The sequence below is a fragment of the Guillardia theta genome (assembly GCF_000315625.1).
Source record: "Guillardia theta CCMP2712 unplaced genomic scaffold GUITHscaffold_13, whole genome shotgun sequence".
Lineage (NCBI taxonomy): Eukaryota > Cryptophyceae > Pyrenomonadales > Geminigeraceae > Guillardia > Guillardia theta.
In genome coordinates this window covers 46,866-62,730 of record NW_005434661.1, presented here as the reverse complement: position 1 = coordinate 62,730, position 15,865 = coordinate 46,866, and the positions used below count along the sequence as shown (strand labels likewise).

Sequence of the window (15,865 nt, the reverse complement as noted above, 5' to 3'; positions counted from 1 at the left end):
GAGGAGAATCAGAGTCAGCGGATGATTGCAAACGATATTCTCCTTCCTCCTCCTTCTCCTCCTCCTCCTCCTCCTCCTCCTCCTCCTCCTCCTCCTCCCCCTCCTCCTGCCCTTCTTCACCTCTGTGGTGTTGAACCAGAGAGGAGAAACTGTCCGTCAGGGGACAGCTGAAGTCCGCCATATGGGCTAAAGAGCTGATCCTGCGAGAAAGTGAGGAGAAAGCAGAAGAGGGAGAAGAAGAAGAGAAGGAAGAGGAAGAAGAGGAAGAAGAGGAAGAAGAGGAAGAGAAGGAAGAGATGGAAGAAGAGGAAGAGAAGGGAAGGGGTTGACTCTAAGGAGGAGCGATAGAGGGTACAAAGCAGAGAGAAGAAGACTTGAGCTGAGGAGGTTAGGAAGAGAGAGAAGATGAGGTGAAGTGAAGTAAGGTGATCAAGAGATGCATGGAGGGGGGAGGAGAGAGAAATAGAGCAAAGGAGGAGAGGAGGAGAGGAGGAGAGATGAAGAAAGAAGGGGGGGAGGGGGAGGAGGAGAGTTTTCCCACGTGTCCTGTAATGGGTTGATAGATTAAAGTCTTCACGGTACATTTCACATCTTTGACGTCTCCTCCAGGCAAGTACTGGAATACCAACAAAGGTTACTTCATCGCTATTCTCCTCCACTCAGCCTCTCCCCCAATCCTCTCTTCTTCTTCCTTATGCTCCTCTCCCTCCCCTTCCTTCCTTCCTGTTCTCTCCATTCCTCTCCCTTCCTCCCTTCCTTCCTCACCTCATATTCGAATCTCAAGATCCTCAACCGGCGGTACGAGGATCGCACATCCTCTGCAAAGTCTTTCACGCTCTCTCCACACATCTTGACAACTTTCCTGAGACGACGGCGAAAGTTCCGCTCGAGGACGCAGCGACAGCGTCAGGACGGCAGAAGCTGCAGGCAAGTCAAGCAGGAGCGTCGAGAGGGAGGAAGGAGTCACGTTGCTGTCATGCCATCCCCGTCGAGCTGACTGGAGGAATTGCAGGCAGAGACGTTGCTGGAAGAAGAAACGATAAGCGTTTCTTGAGATGTACATGATTAAACATCCTAGACAGCAGACGGAGCAAAGCTGGAGCGGAGGGAATTGAAGGGGAGGAGGAAGAGGAAGAGGAAGAGGAAGAGGAGGAGGAAGAGGAGGAGGAGGAGGAGGAGGAGGAGGAGGAGGAGGAGGAGGAAAGTCAATCTGCCGGGCTGCTGCCATCATCTCACCTGCCGGCAAGAGGAGACAGCCCTTGATGCTGACTGGTGACAAACATTCGGATGCGACTGCAGACGTACAGACGTCAAACAGACTTTGACGCGTCAGTTGACCCACTTCGCGTCTCTGTCAGCTACGATGAAGAACTTCCAAGAGACCCACGCGATTGAAAGGTGACTGCAGCCAGGGAGACACTCGTGAGAAGATGAAGGAGGGAGGGAGAAGAAGCGAAGGGGGAGCGGGGGGGAGAGGAGGAAGAATTGAGCAGCAAACGAGGAAAGAAGGACCATGCCAATAGACGAGGATGAAGAGCAAGAGCACGAGCACGAGCACGAGCACGAGCAAGAAAAAGAGCAAGAGCAATGGCTGGGCAGGCCGAAGACGAGGATGAAAGAAGAGAAAACGAGGGCGAAGAAAAGCATTGGAACCTTCCAAGGACGTTCTTGGAGGGGATAGGGCTGTCAGTGTACAAGTTCGGGTCTTGTGCGTCTGTCCCGTTCAAACATCCTCGTCCCCATTTCGTCCTTGTCGCTCCACTCGCAAAGTCCACAAGTCTGATGAGACACTGAAAGCAAGAAACTTGTCACAAGAGCCGTTCTTTCCTTCAGTCCCACTCCCCTCCCCCTCTAGCTACATCTCCTCGCGTTGTACATCTCCTTTCATGCTGCTGCTACTTCTCCCACGCAAACATCACTTGTTTCGTCTGTTTAGCAGCTTCCTCCGCTTGGTCCCCCTCTTCCTCTTTGTCCCCTCCCCCCCCCTCTTCCTCCTCCTTACTTTCTCCATCTTCTCCCTTTCCCTTCGCTCCCCCTCCACCTTTCCTCCACTCCTCCTCCTCTGTCTCACATTTCCGGAATCTGCCACGTAAATCCAGTTCTGCATCCCCTGCTGCTGGAAAAAGCCTTCTCGTGCTCCATGGACAGAGCAGACTTCCTGGCAGATAATTGCATGACGAATAGAAGCAGCAGGAAGAGGGAGGACGAGGAGGGGATGGGAGGGGAGGATAACATCAATTACTGACCCCTTGGGTACATGAAGGGGCCCATGCCAGGCCTGTAATGGAAGAAGAGAAGGACGAGGCGGTTGCAGTCCCATCGGCAGAGCCAACTTGACCGGATCCTGCTTCCCACAGGATCTTGTTCGTCTCCATATCTACCCGCACAATCTTCCTCCCCTCCATCCCAAAGAGCTGCTGACTGTTGGCGACGAAGTTGTACAGGTCGGGGAACTGACGGAGGTAGTTGACGAGAGCGGACTCTTCGTTGCTCACGACTGCTATCACGCTGCTCGTTCCTGGGATGCCCTGACTGTGCTCGATGTACCTCGACTCTTGAAACATGCTCCATGACGCGTTCACCCGCAGGAAGCAACTCAGAGGAGCGATGGGAGAGAGGAGGAAGTTGTTGCTCCTGATCGCTGACATGCCAGAGGTTTTCTGATGTAACCAGACATCATGAGCAACGAATATGCTCGCCGACAAACTTCACCGTCTCATGCTGGTAGTGGAGGGACCGAAGAAGGTCGCCGTGACTGACATGTAGAACGCTGCTGCTTCCTGTTGCTCAGCAACTGTTGAGCTCAACGCGAGGTTCACCTGAGAGGTGAGGAACCCTCTGATAAGTGGATGAAGGAGGAGTCTGATGACGAGAGGATTTCGAGGCTCGACGACTTGCCTATCAGGTCTGAAGCAGTCATACCTGATGCTTTTCAAGGCAGGACCTTACGAGATAGTTTATGCTTCAACTTGGTGACATGATCGGACTGAAGATACACGAGTCAAGGTCGCACAGCAGAGTCGATGGCAAGATGATCCTCTTAACCTGCTCCTTGCTTGCTAGCTTCGCTCCGATACGCTGCCGGGACTGAGAACCTTGAAAACGAAGTCACACCGGGGAATGACGGCAAGAGGTACCTGAGCCTGCTACGATGTCAACCATCTCCTCGAGGGCGAGAGACGGCACAACTTCTGCTCCCTCCACGCACAGCCATGCCGCCATGACAAGAGCAGGCACCCCAACCGTGACTGCCATGCCCATCTCCCCCAGAGGTTGTCAAACTTTGGTCCCCCCTCCCCGCACATACCCATCGCCCGGACAAGTAGCGGAGGCTCAGTAGTAGAAGTCGAATTGCCCGGGGCCGGAAGATCCCATGAAGGGGTGGGTATTATAAGCATGAGGCATGGGGGTGGGGGTAGGGTGCGGTGGGCGATCATGGTTAGTGGCAGCGCCATGTGGGCAGCGGCTAAGGAGTATCAAGATGGGAAGGTGAGGAGGAGGAGGAGGAGGATGTTATGATGGCGTTCATTGCTGCTCAAACTGTTCGCCACGAAAGTGCCAACACGTAAGTGTCTAGGTCAAGAACAACTTCCTAAAAGACGTGAAATGGTCGCCCGACGGTCTGTGCGTCCTGACGAGGTAACGTGACTGCGTGCTATGACGACACCAATGCCTGACGGTATGCGGCAGCTCGGAGGATAAAATCCTACGAATCTTCGAGATCCCACAAGGGGGCGAAGAGCATGCGAGCGACGAGCAGAGCTGGGATCAGTCACGTGACTGTCTCACGGCATCGTTGAGGATCCAGGTCTGAGCTTCCCTTGCTCTGCTGTATGCAGCTGAAGAATGTGAGGAGGAAGGAGAGACGATCTACGAGTCAGGTGCTCCTTCATCTCTATCCCCCTGCATGCCCTACCTCTTGTAACATGGACGGAATTGTGCAGCTTGGTATCCTGGGATGCACTCAAGTCAACCTGAGACGTGTTGTGTGTTCAGCACAACGAGGTCATCCTGAACTCTTTCCGGTCTTGTTGCATGACAGATGCCTGCGATAGAGATCACCCTGTTCACGTATGGGATGCTTACACCGGACAGTGCCGCGGGTCGTATTGTGCGTACACCGACGCAGAGGAACTAAGTGGGGCTGGTGGGACTGAGAGAGGTGCCTGACATGTGCAAAAGCTGCAGCATACTCGATTGGCTTTGACAACACGAGCAATAAGCTGTACTGCGGGTACAACAACTGCATTCGAGTGTTTGACATCGAGAGGCCAGGGTGAAGGCAGCGGTGGTCTATTAAAAGGTTCTGACTTGAGCTTTGTCAGCCGCGAACATGTGCTACAACCTACCTTCAAACGAGCAAACAGAGAGTCGACTGGGCAGAGGGGAATCATCTCCTGCATCTCTTTCAACCCAGATAGGTAAGGAAGTGGAAGACGAGTGAGGGGAGTCAACCTACTAAGTCATTCAACAGGTCAGGACTTTACGCTGCGGGATCATACTCGAGGCATATCGCTCTGCTTGCTAGCCCTGCAGGAAAGCTTCTCTACACTCTCAACGTCTGCTCTCGTTCCTGCTTCTTCGTGCCGTGACTCGCTCTCAGGGTCACCGAGGAGGCGTAACCTGGTTGGCGTGGAGCCCTTGCGGCAACTACTTGTACAGCGGAGCTCGCAAGGACGATGAGATCTTGTGCTGGGATGTGAGAAATACGGGAGACGTTCTCTTTCGGTATGAAAGGTGCGCACCGACCAACCAGCGACTACAGGTTCGCCTTTCTGCCTCATACGCTTCGCTCACAATCATAGCAGTTCGATCTTCATCCCAAGGGACAGCAATTGTTCACCCCGAGCCATGTTTGCTTCATACGTGCAGTGTTGGTTTGCATCTCATACGATTGTCTGAGACAGGACGGGACCATCAGGTGCTTCGACACCATCAAAAGCTTGCAGGATCCAGAGGCCGCCGCATTTTCGTCATTCTCCAGCCCTTCCCAGCACATCACCTCCTCCATGCTTCACCCTTACCTTGACCTACTTGCTGCTGGGACAGGGACGCGGCTGTACGAGGAGATCGGTCTGTTCTCCTGCTCTTGGTGTGCTGGACCTGACGTGTTGGAAGGGGACCTGGACAGCAGCCAGATGTTTGTTGAAGGTGAGTACTGAAATGTTGGGTGCATGGAAAGACTATCTTACGCGATAACAGGGGCCGAAGAAAATCCTTTCGATTGTGCGCTTCTTATATGGAAGCTGACGGGGACGGACATGGACCATGCGTGCGAATGAATCAGCGCAGCAAAGTGATACCTCCGGTCTCCTTCCTTGCGCTGGATTCTATGAACTTGACCTAATGTGTATAACTGATATCTAGATCAGCCGAATGTAAATGTATAGTTTCTCGTTTGAAAGTGACTCTCAATTTGATCTCCGAACATGAGTCAGGGCTGAGTCTGGGGAGGGAGGAGGCACACCTGACAGCCCTGGATGCCTTGCAGGGCGTTGAGAATATCCGAGGTTACTCTAGCTAGAATAACGGGGGTGAAGCTAGACGGGAGTCAGTGGCAGACCTACTCCGAAGCTCCCCAAGACGAGATCCTACCAGAAACAAGACATGGGGGTAGTGGGGGCTGAGCAACACCGGTACCAGTAGGCGTGTTCGGTACGCCAATTACAGGTGGAATGCTGGTACATCAAAAAATTGAGTAAATCAAATATGGGACCTCGGACCCAGAATTGCAAATTCAAAAGTTGGTGGAATACACCCACAATTGCATTTCCACCGACTATTGAAACGAGAGCTTTTCGAATTAATGTACCATGAAATTGTTGTACCAGAGGCAATTTAATGTACGATGAATAATTTGTACCAGAGGCCAATTTGATGTACCGCGAGCTTACAACGCGAATTTAATTTGAATTTCTTGTATTCACCAATCGCGCGCGCATCAACCATGCAGCAACCTATGCAGGCTGAAGATCCCCACGGCGCTCCACTACGTGTTGGAGCAGGCGATGAAGAACCTAATGCAGTAGGCGTGGGAGAGCCATCTGAACTGTCCCATGCGGCCATGCAATTCAAGGGGGATGGGGAACAGCGCATGGTAGAGATCATCAAATGTGTCATGCAATACAACGATGGTGCCATATTTGAATGGGGGAAGAAGGAGAAGACGCTGAAGGAGGCTCAGGAGGCGCTCAACGGGCATCCTGTGTTTGCAGGGCAGCTGAAGTTGAACACCTTGAAGGACAAATGGCGCAAGATTGAGAAACAAGCTGAGGAAATCGCTAACGGAGGTGAGGAAAAATGGGTGAAGCTGTGGCAGAATGGTGGCGGGGAACTTTCAGAGATGCACCAGCTCATGCTCGATCTGGCCGGCCGGATGAAGGCTATGAAAGACCGGAAGGAGAGGGAGAAGAGGGATGCTCAGGATGAGGAGAATGACGCCAGGGAGAGGTTACAGGGTGCTATGGAGACCACCGCTAAACGTTGTGGTTATAACATCGCAGCACAGACTGAGCAGTGCTTAACTCCCTCCCCCGAGCCTGTAGATCCGAGTTCCGAGGAGGATAATTCTGTTCAGAAAACGCGCAAGAAGAATGAACAGGGAGGCAGTTATGGGCGTGGCACCTCATGCGGTCTACAGAAGCGCGCCAAGCAGGATCCAGCTCTGTATCCCAACGGGAAAGGGCCCAACCGCAAAAGCGGCAGCCCGTCCTCCGACCATGTTGCGGGCGTTCTCAGTCAGCAAGACCGCCTGTGCGATCTACTGGAGTCCTCTCAGGCAAACGACAGAGCCGTTATGGAGCAGTTTGGGAAGGCACAGGTCCTCAAGGCCGAGGCAGATATCATCAAGGCCCAGGCAGAACGAATTAAGGCGGAAGCTACTCGCTCGCAGCGGGCGGCCGATGCGATGAACGCGTTTCTGGCTTTGCATGACAGGGGTGTGAACATCCCAGATTATCTGGTGAAGATGCTGAAAGGGAACGACTAACGGTAGAGGTTTTCTTTATTGAAACTCATCTGCCAACGACAGGTAATCCTCCACAGACACATCCAGTACCATGTGCTCCCCTTCGAAGTATGCTGTTGTCTGGTTCCCATAAAACAGAGTGTGGATGTTGAAAATGAACATCGCAAGAGGAAAGAGCTTCCCAACCTGCTGGCTCCCCAAACGCAGATTGTGTCGGTGTTGCAGCATGCCGAAGTATTGAGTTGCCTCTCCAAAGCAATTCTCAATGACAATGCGAAAGCGGCCCATAAGGGCGTTATACCTCCTCTCCAGGCGCGTGAGCTCCCCTTCCGCTGGAGCCTTCAAGATGTGCTGCATGAAGCGGCTAAGGGGATACGCCGAATCCCCAAAACAGCAGAAGTCCACCCCCTGCTCCTCTGACACCTCGCGCAAGGTTTCAAGAACGTCAGACCGCCGAAACATTGTTGCATCGTGTTCACAACCCCTCCAAGGCCCCCACACGCAGCATATCCCATTCGGGAATACACAAGCCTGATACTTCAACCCGTGCAGCCTCTCCTTTCCGGCAAACGTCTGCCTGTCATGTAGGGTCAAGTTCCAGTTAGCATCACCCCCGGGTCGGCACGTGGGCTGTAAATGACCGTCAAAAATAGCGACAAGGTTGTCATGTGGACAACCCCAACTTCGCATGTGAGCAGCAAATTGGCTAAATCGATGCCTCCAAGGCCGCATGCTTGCCAACAAGATAGCGTACCTCTTGTGCAAGATTCTGACCATGTGATTGAAAGTTTCGGAAAGAACTGTGATGGACCCACCTAGAATATATACCAGATCGCACCACCGCGCAGGATATGACAGCCGACGCAGGAAAATCATGAAGACTGAGTCTGCACGCACGGATGTCCTGTGCCCTCGCTTTCCAAACTTCAACAAGATTGGTTCGTCCCCTACCATCATTGGCTGCCCGTTATCATCCTTCAAGCATCGCAGAATGCGATGAAAATGTACTTTACGAAAACGGAACTGCTGCACGAATTCCACGTGCGAGAAGGAATCTGGCGTCTTCAGTGGTCCCTGCGATCCGGTCCGCTGAAAGGGCAGATTGACGATACGGTTGTTCATGTCCATCATAGACAACAAGCACACAAGCTCCCGCACCCGACGTTTTGAACGAAACAGCCAAAACAATGCATCACCAACCCCCATGCCAAGAAGCCGCATGCTCTGCCGTGAATGCTGCGAAATCGTGAGCATGAGAATCTGCATGATGCGCGCTGATGAGCGATTGACCACAGCCTTCTCCAAATGGTAGAGGAGGGTGCGCCTCCCATACATCCGTGGCGTGTCTCGCTGAATCGGCATGGTTGATGGGAGCAAGGGCACGGTTTGAATCTTAAAATGTTACTATTATCTTACAACATGACTTATTAAATTGCAATACCGAACACGTTTTCTGCGCGCGTTCTGAAATCTTAAATGTGGCCCACAATTGAGAATTCAGAATTGACCTGTAATTGGCGTACCGAACACGCCTAGTGGAATGGGGCTAAGAGCTCGTTAAAGGGGTACTACTGATGTTGTAACGGTTAGTTTGATTTGAAGTTACAAGGGGAGGATGGGGTGGTCTTTGTGGGCTCGCCTCAGAGTTGAAGTTTGAGTTTAAGTTTGAGTTTAAGGTTTAAGTTCAAGTTCAAGTTCAAAGTTCAAAGTTCAAAGTTAATCTAGTGATTAAGGTTTAGGGTATCGGAAACAGTCACTGAGTCGAATGAGTTTTCGTTCAAGTCAAGTTTATTGAAGATCAAAGAGATTTTTAAAGTTAAAGTTAAGGCCTGACATATGCGGACGAACGATATGTTCGTTGATCAGCAAGAAGAGGAACTTATAGAGACTGAGGATAGTATCGGGTTGTTGCTCAGCGCGACGCACTGCGGTCAGAGTCAAAGCGATGATGGTGTAGAGCTTGGTATGCTTCTGAGTTGCGATGGTGTAGTTGAAGACGGATCTGAGAGGTTGGTCTATGGCGCAGTGAACTGAGATGAAGATATCGTTGTTGGTTGACAATGTATCGACCATGTTGTTGATGTAATCCCTTGTTGGGACGTGGGTAGAGTTGGGGGTCTGAGTGAGGTCTTTGTCCCAGAACATGATGATCTCGATGCATCGGTTGACATAGGAGATTGCCAAGGCCTTTTTGTCGCTGCTGTTGTATTGTTGGTTGGGGTGAAGTTTTTGGAAGAGGTAGAGGTTGCGGTTGGGTTGAGCCTCGGATTCGGTCCCGTTGTAGAGCTTGGAGGATGCCAAGGCGAGTTGAGTCTGGATCGATTGACGGTCTTCGTAGCCTGGATGGATCTGCTGATCGTGGAGGTGTCGAGGGAGAAGATGAAGTCGTTGACCCATTGATCCGTTGAGAGAGCCGAGAGTGGCAAGGAAGCGTCGGCGGCGTACTTGTCGACTTGGGGTTTCATGGCGGTGTTGAGGAGTTTCCCGATGAATTTGTTGTCGCCATTGTTGGAGAGAGCTTCCATGCTTTGTTTGAAGTCTTGGGTGAGTTTTTGTAAGGCGGGCCCTGCGGGCCCGCCTCAGTATATATATGAGTCGGATGACACAAGGAGGTATCAGATCAGTCTAGATGGAGGCCAATGAGCCTCTCCATGACCTCAGATGGAAGGTGGGAGGGGATCTGGGGGTATGTTTGCGGTGGGGCTCCCGACGTTGTGAGTTTTTTGTAAGGCGGGCCCTGCGGGCCCGCCTCAGTATATATATGATTATTTTCATTGAATTGAGGCGCTTTCTTTGCCTTTGAATAACTTATCAAACAGTAATCGTTCGATCCTGAATGCTTCAAATAATTCAGCATGAATCCCTTCGGATTCCAATCTTCCTGTTCATTGTTCTTCCTTATCTCTGATTCATACTTTTCAAAGTTTTGGAACACATTTTGCAATGCTTTCTTATCAAAATTCTCATAGAACCTCATCCCTTGCAACTCTCTCGATCCAAAGTATTTTATCACATCAAAATTACTTTTCGGAACCGAAATGCAACATACTGTATCATCTGTCTTATATGTTTCATTTGACTCCATTGAAACATCTGTCTCATAATCCGATTTCATTGTGTCTCTTTCCTTGGATCTTTTTCTTCCTCGTAACTAGATATATCTATATAAATTTCCTTATATCCTTTTCATATCTTTCTAAGATATACATCCGCTATCTTCTTCAATCTGTATTCTTCATCCTCATTGTATTTCTTCCTTAATTTATCTCGTTTGATTTCCTTCTGTTTCTCCCTATATTCCTCATCATATTGATATCTTGAATTTTTGTAATCTTTGTTGATCTGATCTCTCTTCTTCCTGTATTCGGGGTCTTCTTGATATTTCTTCTTGTAATATTGTCTTTGATATTCTCTTCTTTTCAAGATTTTAGGATCAATAACTGTATCAACAGCTGCTGTGTCAGACATTCTATCTATATTATCTATACAATTTTTGTTTATACTAAATATCTCTTTCCAATATTATATCTATGCTCACTGTTGCTATATATGCTATATCTATGCTATATCTATGTGAATCCATGCAATATTAATGCTTAAAATTGCAATATCTTTGCAAATCCATGCACAACCATGCAATATCAATGCAATATCAATGCTTACTATTGCAATATCCATGCAGAACCATGCAATATCAATGCAATACTAATGCAATATCAATGCTTACAATTGCAATATCTTTGCACAATCAATGCACAACTATGCAATATTAATGCAATATTAATACAATATTAATGCAATATCAATGCACAACCATGCAATATAAAATGCACAACTATTCGAAAAAATGATATCAATCAGTTCAATCAATAGAAAGCAAAAACATGCAATCTATATTGGATGCAGAGCGAAAGAAATGTATTGAGAAATCGTTATATGATACTTCTAAATCATATTATGACACTCAACTAGAAAATCTAGTGAGGAGAACTCTTGGACAGACTGAGTTTCCTGTTATCGAAGATAAAGACCCATGCAAATGCCATACAGACCGGCCGTACCATTTGCGATTCGATTTTCATGCCGATCTTGATTCCGAAGCTGAACACAACAACTTGCACATATTGGGGTTGTTCAGGCCTTTGTTCAAAAACTACGATGCAGTTCTCAGTTCGTATGAGGGGCATATGTATTGCCACTTGATGACTAAGGAGGAGTATGATGCACGGAAGTTCAGTTATTATCATTATCATAACGGTGATGAGGTTGAGGATTCGGTTGTGTTTAATTTTACTGGTTACGGAACGGTGCATATAATCATGCAAATCATTAAAATCATTCAGATATTGGAGTTGGAGCATGCTTTGAAAAATTCATCAAACAATGATAAATAAATTATCTGTGGTATTTTTTATTCTTAAACATGCCTAACAAAAGCATATCAATTGCGCTATCTTTGCAAGTCCATGCGAAATCAATGCTTACAATTGCAATATCTTTGCAAATCCATGCACAACCATGCGAAATCAATGCTTACAATTGCAATATCGATGCAAATTCATGCAGTATCATGCAATATCCATGCAGTATCATGCAATATCCATGCAAATCAATTGCGATATCAATGTAAAAAATAATTAATTTAGAAATATCAAAGGTAGGATGGAAAATCCTTCTTCCATAGATCATATTTAGTCAAGATTTCTTGATAGGTTTCAAGAGAAGGTTGTAATTCAATAGTGAAACCATCAATATCACCATGATACAACTTGAGTAACTGACCGTCGGAGGGGGGCGGTTGGGCAAGGCCCAAGCCTTAGCGATTTCATCGCTTCGGATGGCTAAAGCCAAGCCTGCGCAAGCTCGGAACCCCCTATTCTAATATCACGGAATCAGTCTAATGCTTCAAGTCTATGTCTTTCGGATTCATATTTCTTATTCCTTTTCTTTTCGTTCATCTTCTTCTCATCTGGGGGGTTCCGAAACGACGGCAGATATCTTGAATTGCTTCTTTTTGAATTTGTTTTCTTGGAAAGAAAAAATGAATATAGAGCGGGACCCTAACAATAAGTTCTGGATCATTAATTTCTATGGCATTTTTGATATATTCTTTGATTTTAGATCTAATTCTTCTAGTCTATGTAGAAATTAGAGATGGATATATTCAAATATCTACGAAAATAAGTGTATTGCATTTATAAAGAGATGGAACAAGACTTCTACAACAATACATATTGGATAAAACTAACGCATTTTAAACTACAAAAGGATTGGATTCTTCTCTGAAGAATCAATTCTTATATTTTGGAAATTTATAATTTACAAGAAAAACGTTTTGTTGGCTTCATTAAGCAAAGCGCCGATTAAAGATAAAGATTTGATTTTAAATGCAATCTGACAAACTTAATTTGCTGGAAGCTTATAAAATTAATTGTAATATAATTTTATAATATTGTAATATTGTAAATAAATATGAATAGATTGATTGTGCCTGTTGCAAAACATAAAAAACAAACTAATAAACATAGTGATTATATAAAAACGGAAGCTAAATACAATGGCAAGATTATTTATACAAAGAAAAACAAAAAATATATCAAATTAAAAAATGAATTCATCCCGCTTTCTAATATTAAGAAAGCAGGAGGTGGTTTTTTATCAAGAATTTTTTGTACAGGCAAAACATGTGATGTAGCAGATCCTGATGATATAGCAAATCCTGATGATGTAGCAGATCCTTCTATACCAAAATCTCTGAAATCATTGCCTGACATTAAAATTACAAATCAATATGATGAAAATCAAATAAAAGAACAAGAAAACGCGTTTTATGAATATAAACAATTAAAATATTTACAAGAAGATCAAAAGCGAAATATCACATGTTTAGTCAAGGTTAAGTATTCTGATGGTCAAGATTGTTTTTTGGTTGACAAGATTTATAAATTAAATTTAAATGATTTTAATTTAAATTTAAATGAAGACACATGTGTTTTTAGACTTACAAACGCTTTTCCATATTCTTTTAAAGATGGAAAGGACTATGACAATGAAAATGAACATTGGGAATTAAAAAAATATGATACATTAGAATTTTCTATACACACTGACTCCAAAGAAAAAACTGTTAAAATTATCGAAAAATGGAATAGTTTAAACTTGACTAAACTGCACATAGAAGTTGTCATGATTAAACCACATATTGATTATTTTGTGCCAAGTTTTAGTGGTTACAATGATGATGAGAAAACATCTAATAATAAAGAAAATCCAATTAATTTTGTTAAATTAAATGAAGAGTTTGATAAATTGTTTTATGAGTTGAAGAAAAAATATTCAAAAATTAAAGGAATTAATCCCAGATTAATTTTGTGTGATTCCATGCTAGAAAGAGAGGGCGGAAGAAAAAAAGTAATAAAAACTAATAAAAAAACTAATTGATTTTGATAAACTCTTCTTCTTGAAATATGAGGGTTCTGTCCCCCTTGCGATAGTAGAAGCAGGACATCTTCTGATCAACTTATTCACTCTGATTGAGATGTGTTCTAAGTATGATTTACCTTGCATCTCTTGTAGCATATTTTCTAAAGATTGAAGAATATGACTTGTAGAATAATTAATGTTGTTAATTCTATCTTTAAAGTCATTAATCTCTTTGGATTTTCTTGCTTCTTCCTCTTTCTTCAATCGTTGAATAAGTTGTTCTTCATCTATTTTCTGCAGTCTTAATCTAGTTTCAATCTCTCTCTCTAATTGCAAATCAATTCTTTTAATTGATTCCTTAACTTCATTAAGAATTGAATCTAGATATGACAATCCGTATTCATTCTTCAAGAACAGAATCTCTTCAATGATAGTAGATAGACCATCATGAACATCTTCAGTGCTCAATCTAGGATTGGTTAGAATGTTGGTGATTATAGTCTCATAATAATTTTGCAATTCTTTCTCAACGTCATCACTATATTCTATTATGTCGTCTATGATCTCATACTCTCCTTTGGTCAGTTTGGATATGATGATTTTTGTATAGGGATTGTCTTGGTTGTGGTTTTTGTTGATCTTGAATTTCTTCAAACATGTAGATCCAACCAATATTGTTAATTTCGTTTCTATGTTATAGATGAATGAAATGTATTGGATTTTCCTCTGACATATGCATTTGTATGTCTTGTTTGGATCATCATTGATCATCTTGTTTTTGATGATGCGCCATTCATTGACGCTCCGCTTGCCGTAGGCAACGGCATCCTTGAAATCATTGCTCTTTGACGCCTTGAGCAGATTAGATTTAAATTGGAAGGTGGCAGGATTTTCCATGATCTTAATAAAAAATCAATATAAAGTATGTAGCCTCTAGTCTCAAGCACCACAGTAATGATAAAGAATCTAACCATGATAAATAGTTGCCATATGTACAAAAATATAAATTAGGACAAGAATTTAGAAATCTGTGAAAATTTGCAAAACTGGAAAATAAATTTTCAACTTGAGAAAAATATTTTCCGGATTTTACATTTTTTTCTAAAAATCAAAATTCTTGTCCTAAATATATCATATAGCATAATAGTAACAATATAGATCAGATATTCTATGTATGTCTATACATGTATATGTATGTCTATGTATGTCTATGTATGTAGCCTCTAGTCTCAAGCACCATAGTAATGATAAAGAATCTAACCATGATAAATAGTTGCCATATGTACAAAAATATAAATTAGGACAAGAATTTAGAAATCTGTGAAAATTTGCAAAACTGGAAAATAAATTTTCAACTTGAGAAAAATATTTTCCTGATTTTACATTTTTTTCTAAAAATCAAAATTCTTGTCCTAAATATACCATATAGCACAACAGTAACAATATAGATCAGATGTTCTATACATAGACATGTATATAGTGATGATCAAGAATTAAACATGATAAATAGTTGCCATATGTACAAAAATATAAATTAGGACAAGAATTTAGAAATCTGTGAAAATTTGCAAAACTGGAAAATATTTTTCTCAAGTTGAAAATTTATTTTCCGGATTTTACATTTTTTTCTAAAAATCAAAATTCTTGTTGCCTCCGGCAAGCGAAGCGTCCTAAATATACCATATAGCACAACAGGAACAATATATATCAGATGTCTATACATATATTCTATACATAGTCTCTTGCAAAAGCACAGTGTCACATGGTCATGATCTAGGATATATTGTTTCATAGTGTTAAAAATGAAACGAATATATGAAACGAATCTCAAATGAAATCATTGACATTAGAAGATATAATAACAGACAATCTATCATCAGATCATTCTCAGGAAATATGTGACTGTGGTGAATGTTATTATTGCCAGAATATAGTACGTGGATACCTATATTCAAAAAAATCAGTGGTATATAATTCATATGATACACCATCCCCATCACCATTATCAAGTAAAAGGAAAAAGAAAAAACAATACTTTATTGACAAGCTTCTTAAGAAGGTGACATATATCAACCCATACATGGATGAGTGTTCCATCTGTGCGGCCGCGAAGCAGCCTTGGCTGCGCCTATAATGGTTTTGTTTCCCCAAAGAATTCACTGATATTAGGATGTGGCCACAAGTTCCATAAATCATGCATATTGAAATCATATGATTTTAATATACATAATTGCCCTTATTGCAATAATTCATATGTAATAGATAATGTAATATATGATATAGTATCTATGTTCAGTATAGATGATTATTCAATGAATGCATATCCGAAAACATTTGGTGTTATGCAAGCATCAAAAGATTTATCTTTAATATATGAATTGAATGACATAGGATACTCTTATCATATGTATCAATATTTTCAAAAATGTGATAATCATAATTTATGTTTAGCATATAGAGATGAGTGTTATGATT

The 15,865-nt window shown here is 43.8% G+C and overlaps 5 protein-coding genes across 5 annotated transcripts in view; 2 read left to right on the top strand and 3 right to left on the bottom strand.

Annotated features, from left to right (window-relative positions):
• Positions 1 to 3,222, bottom strand: part of GUITHDRAFT_134836 (hypothetical protein) — a gene marked incomplete at both ends in the record, with an annotated part of 3,854 nt that extends 632 nt beyond the window's left edge. The window contains 10 exons of the mRNA XM_005837621.1: positions 121 to 200; positions 766 to 862; positions 1,237 to 1,293; positions 1,343 to 1,402; positions 1,654 to 1,790; positions 2,072 to 2,158; positions 2,247 to 2,660; positions 2,945 to 2,986; positions 3,046 to 3,095; positions 3,138 to 3,222. Coding sequence (XP_005837678.1) covers positions 121 to 200; positions 766 to 862; positions 1,237 to 1,293; positions 1,343 to 1,402; positions 1,654 to 1,790; positions 2,072 to 2,158; positions 2,247 to 2,660; positions 2,945 to 2,986; positions 3,046 to 3,095; positions 3,138 to 3,222 — 1,109 coding nt within the window. The remainder of the gene's footprint in view (positions 1 to 120; positions 201 to 765; positions 863 to 1,236; positions 1,294 to 1,342; positions 1,403 to 1,653; positions 1,791 to 2,071; positions 2,159 to 2,246; positions 2,661 to 2,944; positions 2,987 to 3,045; positions 3,096 to 3,137) is intronic.
• A 231-nt stretch (positions 3,223 to 3,453) lies between these two features.
• GUITHDRAFT_134835 (hypothetical protein) lies at positions 3,454 to 5,282 on the top strand (the record flags this gene model as incomplete). Its single annotated transcript, XM_005837620.1, has 13 exons — positions 3,454 to 3,489; positions 3,578 to 3,639; positions 3,691 to 3,808; positions 3,840 to 3,881; positions 3,945 to 4,005; positions 4,043 to 4,162; positions 4,183 to 4,276; positions 4,326 to 4,421; positions 4,475 to 4,559; positions 4,604 to 4,737; positions 4,922 to 5,073; positions 5,119 to 5,151; positions 5,203 to 5,282. The coding sequence occupies 13 exons, from the start codon at positions 3,454 to 3,456 to the stop codon at positions 5,280 to 5,282; spliced, it is 1,113 nt and encodes a 370-aa protein (XP_005837677.1).
• A 782-nt stretch (positions 5,283 to 6,064) lies between these two features.
• On the top strand, positions 6,065 to 6,988 carry GUITHDRAFT_103288 (hypothetical protein; the record flags this gene model as incomplete). The annotated part of the gene is made up of 1 exon (XM_005837619.1): positions 6,065 to 6,988. The coding sequence occupies one exon, from the start codon at positions 6,065 to 6,067 to the stop codon at positions 6,986 to 6,988; it is 924 nt and encodes a 307-aa protein (XP_005837676.1).
• A 15-nt stretch (positions 6,989 to 7,003) lies between these two features.
• On the bottom strand, positions 7,004 to 7,429 carry GUITHDRAFT_103287 (hypothetical protein; the record flags this gene model as incomplete). Its single annotated transcript, XM_005837618.1, has 1 exon — positions 7,004 to 7,429. One exon carries the CDS (start codon positions 7,427 to 7,429, stop codon positions 7,004 to 7,006), a length of 426 nt encoding a protein of 141 aa, XP_005837675.1.
• Positions 7,430 to 8,755: 1,326 nt separating this feature from the next.
• On the bottom strand, positions 8,756 to 9,492 carry GUITHDRAFT_103286 (hypothetical protein; the record flags this gene model as incomplete). The annotated part of the gene is made up of 2 exons (XM_005837617.1): positions 8,756 to 9,316; positions 9,361 to 9,492. 2 exons carry the CDS (start codon positions 9,490 to 9,492, stop codon positions 8,756 to 8,758), a joined length of 693 nt encoding a protein of 230 aa, XP_005837674.1.
• Positions 9,493 to 15,865: the final 6,373 nt, after the last annotated feature.